General features: G+C 38.7%; 1 protein-coding gene and 5 gene segments (V, D, J or C); 4 read left to right on the top strand and 2 right to left on the bottom strand.

Moving 5' to 3' along the window:
- Positions 1–272: 272 nt before the first annotated feature.
- LOC131985642 (Ig kappa-b4 chain C region-like) lies at positions 273–1,172 on the bottom strand. The segment is given in 1 exon segment: positions 273–1,172. A coding segment is annotated over 1 exon segment (267 nt).
- A 2,067-nt stretch (positions 1,173–3,239) lies between these two features.
- On the top strand, positions 3,240–3,730 carry LOC131985240 (Ig kappa chain V region 3547-like). The segment is given in 2 exon segments: positions 3,240–3,291; positions 3,399–3,730. Coding segments are annotated over 2 exon segments (384 nt in total).
- A 1,077-nt stretch (positions 3,731–4,807) lies between these two features.
- On the top strand, positions 4,808–5,351 carry LOC131985635 (Ig kappa chain V-III region PC 2485/PC 4039-like). The segment is given in 2 exon segments: positions 4,808–4,859; positions 5,044–5,351. Coding segments are annotated over 2 exon segments (360 nt in total).
- Positions 5,352–6,516: 1,165 nt separating this feature from the next.
- LOC131985650 (Ig kappa-b4 chain C region-like) lies at positions 6,517–7,716 on the bottom strand (the record flags this gene model as incomplete). The annotated part of the segment is given in 2 exon segments: positions 6,517–6,851; positions 7,677–7,716. Coding segments are annotated over 2 exon segments (375 nt in total), but the record flags the coding sequence as incomplete, so codon positions are not given.
- A 1,440-nt stretch (positions 7,717–9,156) lies between these two features.
- On the top strand, positions 9,157–12,568 carry LOC131985239 (uncharacterized). The gene is made up of 5 exons (XM_059350280.1): positions 9,157–9,208; positions 9,316–9,634; positions 10,633–10,675; positions 12,087–12,138; positions 12,246–12,568. The coding sequence occupies exons 1-5, from the start codon at positions 9,157–9,159 to the stop codon at positions 12,566–12,568; spliced, it is 789 nt and encodes a 262-aa protein (XP_059206263.1).
- LOC131985622 (immunoglobulin kappa variable 2D-29-like) lies at positions 10,397–10,943 on the top strand. The segment is given in 2 exon segments: positions 10,397–10,448; positions 10,633–10,943. Coding segments are annotated over 2 exon segments (363 nt in total).
- Positions 12,569–14,100: the final 1,532 nt, after the last annotated feature.

Below are 14,100 nucleotides of genomic sequence, written 5' to 3'. Positions count from 1 at the left end.
AATCTTGATCATTAAAACAATAAAATCAACATTATTTGAAGTTGAAGAATGTTAAGATGAGCATCTAATGGAAAGAAAGACATTTGACAAAGGGAAAGTAACGCAGAGTGCAGACTGAGAAAAAACAGTTGTAAAGTAAAACCAGTGAGTCAGGTCAGAACTGGGGACACTGGTCTCTCCTCTGAGTCTCTGAGAGTTAACAAAGAATTAAAGTAATGCATTAAAAAAGTTGAAAACAAGCAAACTTGCTTGCTTGTTTGTAGGAAATATAACTCTATGCAGACGATATTCTTCTTTTATTTCTAATTTTGTGAATCCTTTCTATCATTTATTTTTTTTATTTCAGAGCTTCAGAATAATTAATAGCTAACAATTAACAACAAACTATACTTGAATAGATGAATGTACAAGTCTGGACTTTACAGTTTTGGACTGGACTGTTATATCTTCTATATGTCAAAGAAGAAGAGTAAAAAGACATTTTCATAATACATGTAATCAAATCTTTATTTCTTTAAAAATTTGAAAGCATCAACACAAGCAAGAACATGTGAGAAAGAGAGAGTTACAGAGTGCAGAGTGAGAGCAGCAGCAGAGTAAAACCAGTGAGTCAGGTCAGGACTGGGGACACTGGTCTCTCCTCAGAGTCTCTGAGAGCGGAGTCTGGGAGCCCTGGGTGGCCTCACAGGTCACAGAGCCCACCTTCCTCCACTGGTCTGCAGAGAGCCTCAGGGTGCTGCTCCAGCTGTAGTGGCCGTCCTTCTCCAGCACCCCGGGGCTGCTGCTCTGCTCCCAGCTGATGCTGCTGCTGCTGCTGCTGCTGCCGTCCACCTTCCAGGACAGACTCCAGTCTGAGGGGAAGCCCTTGTTGGCCAGGCACATGAGCGTGGCCTCCCCCTGCTGCAGCTGCTCACTGGAGGGGGGCAGCACCGTCAGGGTGGGACGGGCATCACCTAGGAGACACCAATCAGATTAGAGGACAGCGGGACCACACAACTGTCAATCAAGCAGCAGACACTTGGACACCTTTCCTGTGTGAGAGTTGATTTTCTCCTTTAAGGAGTTTCTGTCAGATGGTTTTTCTGCTCCACCAGTCACTCACTCACACATTGTTTCACTTCCCTTTAAGAAGCCTCTCATGCACATCAGCACAGAGAGAATCATCGTACAGAATGAGCTGAAATATATCAAACTACACTGGAAATAAAAGAAGCAGGAAACTTTTTAAAACTCTCATCAACAGCATATAAACCTTAACTACACACTGTTTAAGTTGTTAAATTTAACATCAATAAATACAGAAAATAAACTGACAGCAATTAAATGTTCTTCACGTTGATTTCAGTCATTATTTAATAAACTGTTCAAATTATTAAAAGACTAAAAACAACTGCAACAATAAATGACACAATATAAAGATTACAAAAGAAATGTATCTCCAATCTTTATCTCCACTTTGTTCAATGTTACTTCATGAAGATAATCCACCATAACAACAGTTATTATTATGGTGTGAATTTAAAAATTGTTCTTTGCAATCAGTTTTTCAGTAAGTACTAAAAAAGTAAACAAGAAATAAAGTTTTTATATTGTAACTTAAAGCGGTTAAACTTCAGCATGAAGTAAATGAAGCTAAATTAGTCTCCATGGTGAATGAAGAGCAATAAAAACATTACTGAGAGTTTTATGGATAAATCACACATCAAAAAACAGATTTTCAATTCTTATAGAATATTATGCCAATTATTTGTACATTAACTTTTTTGAATAAACATTTGACTTACTTCCAACATCCAGTCTGGTTCCTCCACCGAACGTGTACCACAGTGATACAAACTCATTGAGCCGCCGTACAAAAACCTCTCACTGTAGAGAGACACGGCTCTCTGACTTTGTCTGACTCAACTAAACCTACAAGCCCTAAAAATTGATAATCAACCATAAAACTTGAAAATAGTCATTTATCCTGTGATTCAAAATATTTTCATTATTTGTATTACAGTGAGTTTTTGAAGTTATGTTGCTGAAGTCAACTTTGTCTCTGAGTACAAAAATCTTTGTTCAAAAACGCATCAATGAAAATGATAAAGCAACTATCTTTATCCTGGACTGTGCAATATAAAAATAGAAAGAAATATGGCTCATTGAATATTAAAAATGTTAGATATTTGACTTACTTCCCAATTCCAGTCTGGTTCCTCCACCGAACGTGTACCACAGTGATACAAACTCATTGAGCCGCCATACAAAAACCTCTCACTGTAGAGAGACACGGCTCTCTGACTTTGACACAAACACAATCACTAAAATTAGCCTGCATTGTTAAAACACCCACTTGCCTCATATTAAAAATATATAATTTGGTATATATATATATAGTTTCAGTAATAATTGAGAATTTTGTTGCAATTTATTAAAATATAACAAATATCATTCAACAGGCTTTGAATTAATGTATTCGAACTGATTTATGTTTGTTAAAGTGATTAATGATACTAATAATATATATGGAAAATTTTCGTTAATAAATAGTAACAACTAATATTAATTTCCCTCTCCAAGAAACTAATTAATATGAGACTTTTTTTCAAATGGATATGAGACAGAGAAAACTCTGCAATGACTCCTGCTAATGTTGGTAATTATCATACACATATATATTGTAGATTATGATCAATATAAAAAACATGAATATAAATAACAGTGTCATCAGTAAAGAGGTTTATTTTTGCTTGAGTGTCTTTACCCAAGTCATTTATGATAGTAGAGAACCAAATCGGTCCCAAAGTGGAACCCTGAGGGACATCTTTAGTAATCTCAAGAAAGTCTGAACTCAGTCTGTTCATGCAGAGGGCCACACATCAGTGTACAAAATAATGTCTGAAGCATTTAGCACCCTGAGGACTGAGCCCAGCAATCCTCAGTTTGTTCAGCAGCAGTTCATGGTGCACTGAATCAAATACCTTAGATAGATCCACAAATAATTTCTGTCCAAGGCACCAATAGGAGCACTGTAACATTTCTAATCAATACTCTTATAATGCTGAATATCAGTTTATCAGAGTCATCCAGCTCCCTGTTGGAGTCAGCCAGAGCATTTCCATAGAGAGCCACTTTGCATCAGCAGCACCATGCTCCAGTGCTCTGGGAGAGTTTATAGTCCTGAGAGTTGAACACTGGATGACTGACAGCTGTCCTTCATGACAACAGAAGCCACAGAAATCCTCCTCATCAAAAACATGACTTTGATTTGCGTCCTCATCTGGACTCTCCTCTGCTGCTGTTTCACAGGTAAAGTCCAGAGAATCAAACTCCTCTCCTCTATGAACATCCGTCCCTCTGAAATGAAGCTGACCAAACCATGATGCTGCTTTATGTTTCTGTCTCTGTGTCCTCAGAGTCCAGAGGACAGTACACTCTGACTCAGCCTGGAGCAGTGAGGTCTGCTCCGGGAGGCTCCGTCTCCATCAGCTGTAGGACCAGTCAGGATGTTTATTTTTCTAACCCGTACCACCTTTTAGCCTGGTACCAACAGAGAGATGGAGGAACTCCTAAACGGCTCATTTACCTTGCTAACAATCGTCACTCAGGGATTCCAGGTCGTTTTACAGGCAGTGGATCAAACTCTGACTTCACTCTGACCATCAGTGGAGTTCAGACTGAAGATGCAGCAGTTTACTACTGTCAGAGTGCTCACTATCCCAACAGTCAGTGGGTGTTCACACAGTGAAAAAGCGTCGTACAAAAACCTCCCTCAGTCAGACTGAACAGAAACTGAACTGACTGCTGCAGCTGGAAGCTACTGCAGAGACTGACACACTTCACTGGACACACACTGTACACACGCACACACACACAGTTAATTGACCTTTAACCTTCTGTCGTTTCTTTGTGTAGAAGAAATTACAGATCATTTTAAAAGCAGGAAGCATTTTCTCTTCCTACTGACATGAAAAACAATATAAAAATTTCTGCTGTCTTTTGTAAAGGTTTGTGTGAGTGAAGCAGATTGTTATGCAATGGAGCTAGATACTTGTTTATAGAATCTTTTGGTTTCTATTTGCATCTTGACTACTAATTGTATGTTTGGAACTAAAATAAGGACAGAAAATGCATTTGTTTTAGACAATATCAACAATATTCATGTTCCATCGAGGCAAGAGAAAAAAGACTGTGAGAAGGAAAGGACTAACAAAACTGATTCAGAGCAGCTGTGTAAATACGTAAACGTAAACTGAATCTCTCACACCAATTATAAATCACCTCAAGTCTCATTTTCTGAATTATATGTTCTGATATCAGTTCTCATATCTGTGTATAATGGACAACATGCTGATATTGCGATGCATTTGATAGGGCAATGTCAGCAATATCATTATTTAGATTCCCTTAATTTCACTACAGTTCATAGAGGTCGCCTCTTGACTTGCATTTAAGCATCTTTGAGTGACTAGAAAAGTGCTGTATGAATGGAATATATTAATATTGTTATTATTAATATTATTATTATTCATTTTTATTTATTTATTATTACATTCCTTCTCTTCCTATTAATTTCTGTAAAATTAAATCTACCTGACACACTTCAAGTAAGGTTATGTCAAAAGACCTTCAAAGTAAATTTTCTATTATGATTCCTTTTTTGCATAATGAGCAGAATCAGGTGTCCTGACTTGGTTTGGTTGACAGTTCACTGCCTCTGTGTGTTTGCATATGTGTCCTGCCTCTCTGCTCCCAGCTGTTAAGAGGCCAGTGTTGATCAGTGGCTGTCCAGGCCTTTCACACACACTGACACGCCGGCAGCACAATGAAGATATCACTGATTCTACTGCTGCTCACCCTGGGGCTCCTTGTTCAGGGTGAGACTCTCTTCTGAAAACTTTGCTTCAGGATCAAACCAGGTTCACCACAACGATGTTCTGCTGTGATGGAGAAACACTGGAACAAGCAGCATTTACCTTTTTCCATCTCGTCTGCATCTTAGAGAAATGACACTCTTCTGATATTAATCAATCACACTTCTCCTCTTTTCATGTTCTCCAGGTTCATCAGGAGACATCATCCTGACTCAGTCTCCTGGATCTCAGTCTGTTGTTCCAGGACAGACTGTCTCTATCACATGTAAAGCCAGTTCAAGTGCTGGTACTTGTCTTAATTGGTACCTTCAGAAATCTGGACAACCTCCTACACTCTTGATTTATCTTTCTACAAGTCGTCAGTCTGGAGTTGCAGGTCGTTTCAGTGGGAGTGGATCTGGAACTGATTTCACTCTGACCATCAGTGGAGTTCAGAGTGAAGATGCAGGAGATTACTATTGTCAGTACTGTAACAGCTTTCCATTCACACAGTGATACAACGCCGTACAAAAACCTCCCTCATATAAAGAGGAACTGATCTGACTCTACAGCTGCACATTAACTACAACACTACATGATTGATAAAATTATCAGTTTAATCCTGAAAACACTGAATATTTTTGTTCATTTTAGTTGTAGGACGTTTTTTTAGTATGGTTGGTGAATATAAGCTTGCTGAAAGTTATAATCACATGTATAATTCCTGCTACTATAATTTAAAAGTGTAATTATAATTATAATATTTAAGTTTCATGTTGAAAATGTCATACATTTTATATATTGCTGATCAATTTTACTGTACTCAACATTTGCAAACAGTTACATATAGTCAAACTTTACATTACAGTACAGTTTAGTAGAGAGTAAGACACTGAGCATGATTTAAAATCATCACTTTAAACTACATAAATCCAAGTGATTTGACCCTAAATGAAACTCAATCAGTTTGTATTAAATGGATCCTGTATTTTAATTTATTCCATCGACATATGAGAGTGAATATGATTTTATAATATGTTCGGGCTGAGCTGATTTGATGAAAAGGTCTTGTTTCAATAAAATATCCTCTCTTTCATGTCAAGACTGATTCTGCAGCTGATAGGTGAATTATTATTCATTACCCTGGAAATCTATATATACAAATGAGATGAATGCATTGAAAATTAAAACTTGTTCTTTTTATTTTGGTTAAAATCTTCAATTTGATTCATGTTATATCACGTTATGCAGATGATACGCTGCCTTTTATTCCTGATCCTATGTGCATCCTTACTATTATTCAGATTTTTGAGTTCAAATGCTCAGAATAATTTATAGACAAAATTTAACAACCCAATGAACATTATCTTCAAGGATATGAACAAGAATAATAGGTTAATTAATATGTATAAAAATGGAACAACAATTCAACAATAAGCTATGAAAACCATTAAAAGTAGAAAAGACTGTTACTGTTGAATTTTACTGTGCATTAATCTGAAGAATGCTCCTAATATCCTCTATATTTCAAAAAAGGGATTCGAGGATTTTCATGATACACATAATCAAATCTTTATTGCTTTAAAAATTTGAAAGCATCAACACAAGCAAGAACATGAGAGAAAGAGAGAGTTACAGAGTGCTAGTGAGCGCAGCAGCAGAGTAAAACCAGTGAGTCAGGTCAGGACTGGGGACACTGGTCTCTCCTCAGAGTCTCTGAGAGCGGAGTCTGGGAGCCCTGGGTGGCCTCACAGGTCACAGAGCCCACCTTCCTCCACTGGTCTGCAGAGAGCCTCAGGGTGCTGCTCCAGCTGTAGTGGCCGTCCTTCTCCAGCACCCCGGGGCTGCTGCTCTGCTCCCAGCTGCTGCTGCTGCTGCTGCTGCTGCCGTCCACCTTCCAGGACAGACTCCAGTCTGAGGGGAAGCCCTTGTTGGCCAGGCACATGAGCGTGGCCTCCCCCTGCTGCAGCTGCTCACTGGAGGGGGGCAGCACCGTCAGGGTGGGACGGGCATCACCTAGGAGACACCAATCAGATTAGAGGACAGCGGGACCACACAACTGTCAATCAACCAGCAGACACTTGGACACCTTTCCTGTGTGAGAGTTGATTTTCTCCTTTAAGGAGTTTCTGTCAGATGGTTTTTCTGCTCCACCAGTCACTCACTCACACATTGTTTCACTTCCCTTTAAGAAGCCTCTCATGCACATCAGCACAGAGAGAATCATCGTACAGAATGAGCTGAAATATAACAAACTACACTGAAAATAAAAGAAGCAGGCAACTTTTTTAAACTCTCATCAACAGCATATAAACCTTAACTACACATTATTTAAGTTGTTAAATTTAACATCAATAAATTCAGAAAATAAACTGACAGCAATTAACTGTTCTTCGTGTTGATTTCAGTCATTATTCAATAAACTGTTCAAATGATTAAAAGACTAAAAAAACTGCAACAATAAATTACACAATATAAAGATTACAAAACAAATGTATCTCCCATCTTTATCTCCACTTTGTTCAATGTTACTTCATGATGATAATACACCATAAGAACAGTTATTATTATGGTGTGAATTTAAAAATTGTTCTTTGCAATCAATTTTGCAGTAAGTACTAAAAAAGTAAACAAGAAGTTTTTACATTTTTACTTAAAGTGGTTAAACTTCAACATGAAGTAAATGAAGTTGAATTAGTCTCCATGGTGACTGAAGAGCAATAAAAACATTACTGAGAGTTTTATGGATAAATCACACATCAAAAAAGAGATTTTCAATTCTTATAGAATATTATGCCAATTATTTGTACATTAACTTTTTTAAATAAACATTTGACTTACTTCCAACATCCAGTCTGGTTCCTCCTCCGAACGTGTACCACAGTGATACAAACTCATTGAGCCGCCGTACAAAAAACCTCTCACTGTAGAGAGACACGGCTCTCTGACTTTGTCTGACTCAACTAAACCTACAAGCCCTAAAATTGATACTTAACCATAAAAGTTGGAAATAATCATTTATCCTGTGATTCAAAATATTGTCATTATTTGCATTACAGTGAGTTTTTGAAGTTATGTTGCTGAAGTTAACTTTGTCTCTGAGTACAAAAATCTTTGTTAAAAACGCATCAATGAAAATTATCAAGTATCTATCTTTTTCCTGAACTGTGCAATATAAAAAATAGAAAGAAATATGGCTCATTAAATATTAAAAATGTTATATATTTGACTTACTTCCCAATTCCAGTCTGGTTCCTCCACCGAACGTGTACCACAGTGATACAAACTCATTGAGCCACCGTACAAAAACCTCTCACTGTAGAGAGACACGGCTCTCTGACTTTGACACAAACACAATCACTAAAATTAGCCTGCATTGTTAAAACACCCACTTGCCTCATATTAAAAATTTATCATTTGGTTCATATGTATATATTTTGAGTAATAATTGACATTTTTGTTGCAATATATTAAGTGAAACAAATATCATTCAACAGGTTTTCTCTCAAACTTTGAATTAATGTATTCGAACTGATTTATATTTGTTAAAGTGATAAATAATACTAATAATATATATGGAACATTTTCTTTAATAAATAGTTCCAACTAGTATTAATTTTCCTCTCCAAGAAACAAATTAAATCTTGACTTTTTTTCAAATGGATTTGAGACAGAGAAAACTCTGCAATGACCCCTGCTAATGTTGGTAATTATCATACACATATATATTGTAGATTATGATCAATAAAAAGCATGCATATAAATAACAGCGTCATCAGTAAAGAGGTGTATTTTTGCTTGAGTGTCTTTACCCAAGTCATTTATGATAGTAGAGAACCAAATAGGTCCCAAATTGGAACCCTGAGGGACACCTTTAGTTATCTCAAGAAAGTCTGATGTGTGGCCCTCTGCATGAAATGACTGAGTTCAGTGTACAAAATAATGTCTGAAGCATTTAGCACCCTGAGGACTGAGCCCAGCAATCCTCAGTTTGTTCAGCCGCAGTTCATGGACCACTGAATCAAATACCTTAGATAGATCCACAAATAAGGCAGTGTCATGCTGTTTTCTGTCCAAGGCACCAATGAGAGCACTGAAACATTTCTAATCAATACTCTGATGATGCTGATTTCCAGTTAATCAGAGTGATCCAGCTCCCTGTTGGAGTCAGTCAGAGCATTTCCATAGAGAGCCACTTTGCATCAGCAGCACCATGCTCCAGTGCTCTGGGAGAGTTTATAGTGCTGAGAGTTGAACACTGGATGACTGACAGCTGTCCTTCATGACAACAGAAGCCACAGAAATCCTCCTCATCAAAAACATGACTTTGATCTGCGTCCTCATCTGGACTCTCCTCTGCTGCTGTTTCACAGGTAAAGTCCAGAGAATCAAACTCCTCTCCTCTATGAACATCCGTCCCTCTGAAATGAAGCTGACAAAACCATGATGCTGCTTTATGTTTCTGTCTCTGTGTCCTCAGAGTCCAGAGGACAGTACACTCTGACTCAGCCTGGAGCAGTGAGGTCTGCTCCGGGAGGCTCCGTCTCCATCAGCTGTAGGACCAGTCAGGATGTTTATACTGGGAACCATTTAGCCTGGTACCAACAGAGAGATGGAGAAACTCCTAAACTGCTCATTTACTATGCTAGCACTCGTCAGTCAGGGACTCCAAGTCGTTTTACAGGCAGTGGATCAAACTCTGACTTCACTCTGACCATCAGTGGAGTTCAGACTGAAGATGCAGCAGTTTACTACTGTCAGAGTTTTCACTATCCCAACAGTCAGTACGTGTTCACACAGTGAAAAAGCGCTGTACAAAAACCTCCCTCAGTAACTGACACCATTCACTGGACACACACACACACACACACACACACACACACACACAGATTATTTGACATCGTCTGACTCGCACCATCAAAATAGTTATTTTGTATGCTGATGACAGTCTTTAATAAATTACCAAAATCTTCATCTATTCCTCATCATAGAGCAGAATGTGGCTACTAGAATGGACCACAGAAAGAAAGATTGAACAGCTCAGGATCATTAAATTATTAATAAGATGAAAATGAAGTGTAGACTCTCTGATTATTTAAAATCCCATTACATCAAGTGGTTTGTTAAGAATCCACATTTCACAAAATGAGATAAAGTAAACCAAACATATCCCAGATGTAAAAAAAAAAAAAAAAAAAAAAAAAAAAAATTAAAATAGTTGCTTTATTCTTTCTTTGTCTCTGACTTGAAAAACATTAACAAAACCCTCCATTTCATTACTAGAACCACTTTATTTCTGTTATATTGAACAGGTTAATTAGTCTGCACAAGGTATTATAAGGTCTGGCAGCTGTTTCAAACCTAGACCACATAACCATATAAATAGGATCAATGTTCTCAGCAGTGAGAGGGAAACAGCATGACATGTTGAGGACAGCTGCAGTTCACTGCCTCTGTGTGTTTGCATATGTGTCCTGCCTCTCTGCTCCCAGCTGTTAAGAGGCCAGTGTTGATCAGTGGCTGTCCAGGCCTTTCACACACACTGACACGCCGGCAGCACAATGAAGATATCACTGATTCTACTGCTGCTCACCCTGGGGCTCCTTGTTCAGGGTGAGACTCTCTTCTGAAAACTTTGCTTCAGGATCAAACCAGGTTCACCACAACGATGTTCTGCTGTGATGGAGAAACACTGGAACAAGCAGCATTTACCTTTTTCCATCTCGTCTGCATCTTAGAGAAATGACACTCTTCTGATATTAATCAATCACACTTCTCCTCTTTTCATGTTCTCCAGGTTCATCAGGAGACATCATCCTGACTCAGTCTCCTGGATCTCAGTCTGTTGTTCCAGGACAGACTGTCTCTATCACATGTAAAGCCAGTTCAGATATAAGCAGCTATCTTCACTGGTACCTTCAAAAATCTGGACAACCTCCTACACTCTTGATTTATTGTTCTACAAGTCGTCAGTCTGGAGTTGCAGGTCGTTTCAGTGGGAGTGGATCTGGAACTGACTTCACTCTGACCATCAGTGGAGTTCAGACTGAAGATGCAGGAGTTTATTACTGTTCACAGAGTGGTCACAGCTTCCCGCGCACACAGTGATACAACGCCGTACAAAAACCTCCCTCATATAAAGAGGAACTGATCCGACTCAACAGCTGCACATTAACTACAACACGAGACATACGAATAAAAGTCTCAAAAGTACAAAAAAGTGAATCACAATCATGGACGTACAATATTCCCTTGTGCCAGTACGTAATTTTATTGATAGCTTTCACCAAACAGGTTTTTAAAAACTTTATTAATAGCCATTTCTCATGTCTGCTTTTGTGAGATATTCTTAAAAAAAGACACAAATGATTAAGACATGTATATAAAAAATGACATGACTTTCAGTGTCTTAATATGATTTTTATGAGTAATTTAACAATAACGCAAAATGTTTGGTGAAATTAAATAATTCTAAAATCAAACATAAAATAAAAATACTGTTTTACAGTTACTTTTGTTTTAGAAATGAGGTTTCAGTCAATGTGAACAAATAATGTAACAAAGTTAGACAGTAGTGGTTTATTGATAAGGTTTATATTTCATACCCAGGCTTTTTGATATTAAACCTTTCTAAGTATTTTGAAAGGGTTTTATCTATCACCTAGATGCTAATAAAACATTAATGAATCAGGTAAAGATATGCCAGGGTTGGTTTACATGATAAGGTTCAACCTGAAAATATAAGTAAACAAAACCCTCTATACTTTTAAATAGAGGAAACAGATAGAGGCTTTTCAAGAATGTCAAGAACAAGAATGTCTGATGTGTGGCCCTCTGCATGAACAGACTGAGTTCAGTGTACAAAATAATGTCTAAAGCATTTAGCACCCTGAGGACTGAGCCCAGCAATCCTCAGTTTGTTCAGCAGCAGTTCATGGTGCACTGAATCAAATACCTTAGATAGATCCACAAATAACGCAGTGCAATGCTGTTTTCTGTGCAAGGCACCAATGAGAGCACTGAAACATTTCTAATCAATACTCTGATGATGCTGATTATCAATCAGTTTATCAGAGTGATCCAGGTCCCTGTTGGAGTCAGTCAGAGCATTTCCATAGAGAGCCACTTTGCATCAGCAGCACCATGCTCCAGTGCTCTGGGAGAGTTTATAGTCCTGAGAGTTGAACACTGGATGACTGACAGCTGTCCTTCATGACAACAGAAGCCACAGAAATCCTCCTCATCAAAAACATGACTTTGATCTGCGTCCTCATCTGGACTCTCCTCTGCTGCTGTTTCACAGGTAAAGTCCAGAGAATCAAACTCCTCTCCTCTATGAACATCCGTCCATCTGAAATGAAGCTGACAAAACCATGATGCTGCTTTATGTTTCTGTCTCTGTGTCCTCAGAGTCCAGAGGACAGTACACTCTGACTCAGCCTGGAGCAGTGAGGTCTGCTCTGGGAGGCTCCGTCTCCATCAGCTGTAGGACCAGTCAGGATGTTTATAGTGGGAACCATTTAGCCTGGTACCAACAGAGAGATGGAAGAACTACTAAACTGCTTATTTACCTTGCTAGCATTCGTCAGTCAGGGACTCCAGGTCGTTTTACAGGAAGTGGATCGAACTCTGACTTCACTCTGACCATCAGTGGAGTTCAGACTGAAGATGCAGCAGTTTACTACTGTCAGAGTCTTCACTATCCAAACAGTCAGTGGGTGTTCACACAGTGAGAAAGCGTCGTACAAAAACCTCCCTCAGTCAGACAGAACAGAAACTGAACTGACTGCTGCAGCTGGAAGCTACTGCAGAGACTGACACACTTCACTGGACACACACTGTACACACACACACACACACACACACACACACACACATGCTCAGGTTTAATTTTATTCTCACAGGCCTGATGACCAATTAAACAGACTGTATTACAAAGACTAAATTAATTATAATCACTTCAAATTATTTTTACAAAAGCTATTTTTCCAGCTGAGGACACTTACAGCTGCTCGTCCCAATAATCATGAACCAGCTTATCTGTAGACAGAAAATTACCTTGTCACTGCTTGAAACCTTTCTATTATTGTTCCTGCTGCCTTAAGACTCATCACACATTTGTTGGCATTTTCTAAACACAAATACATATGACAATATGTGAGACAATATTAGACCTGCAGCAGCTGAAGCATGAATAAGATTTCACTAAAATAAATCACTGAGAGGAAAGTGGAAAAGACAACCTTTATCTTTGTTGAAAATACAAATTAGGGTTCAACAATTTTTTTCCCTTCATGTATTATAACATACCATGATGTTAGTTCATTATGAATTAAAATCAGTGTCTAAAGACGTATCCTGAATATGACTGTAAATCTTTTACAGCTTTAATCACTAGCCCTTTTCATAGTGCTGTTTTATTCCGGGACATTTACGGCCCTGTAATGTCTCACATGCGCTATAAACACGCCAGAAGCAAGATGACGGGATCAAGTGATGCCGCCAATATTCCTCCTCCAGAGGTAGTCACAGAGAAGGAACATTTTTGGGACTGTTGGAAGCGGGACCACTATGAACGGGCCATCCCGTCAAGGCAGAATATTTGATGCGCATGACGTCTAACACACACATCCCACTTGGTCCAACAGCCATCCAATCATGTTCAGCAGCACAATAACTGCGGCCACCGTTGCTAACTGTGCACAGCGTCCATCACTTATGGTAAACAAACCGGCATGCTAACTGTGCACAGAGTGTCCGGTGCGTGTTTTAAACAAACGGAGGTCGCTAAGTGAACACATACTGCTGCAGCACATACACACTGCTACAGAGCTAACTGTTACCCTATTAGCACTGTGCTACTGTGCAGCACTGCTGCTGCTCTGTCGCACGTCACTATCATCTCCTCCCACCTCGTTCTGCGACGCTGGACTGCACTATGAATGGTCACGAATATCACGCCTTCACAGGATCACTATTAACACCCTGAGGCGAAAAGCCTGCACAGATCTTTCCGGCAATATAGCAGAACATTTGAGGGGAGGCCAATATGAAAGTGGCTACTGAGACAGTTTCAGAGTAGAAAGTTGTAAAAGTTGTAAACCTCATTTACCTGCTTTGAACCAGACTAGGCTGAGTTCAGTACAACACTGACTTGTACAAAGTGTCTTGGGGCATTAACCAGTAATTACTTTAGAGTTTTAGAATGAGATCATTATCACCTTTTTTTCAAATCTGAGGGACTGTAGTCATAAAAAGGATTTCA

This window comes from Centropristis striata, chromosome 14, assembly GCF_030273125.1.
Source record: "Centropristis striata isolate RG_2023a ecotype Rhode Island chromosome 14, C.striata_1.0, whole genome shotgun sequence".
Lineage (NCBI taxonomy): Eukaryota > Metazoa > Chordata > Actinopteri > Perciformes > Serranidae > Centropristis > Centropristis striata.
Note: the sequence above shows the minus strand (reverse complement) of the source record. Positions and strands in the feature narration are given on the sequence as shown.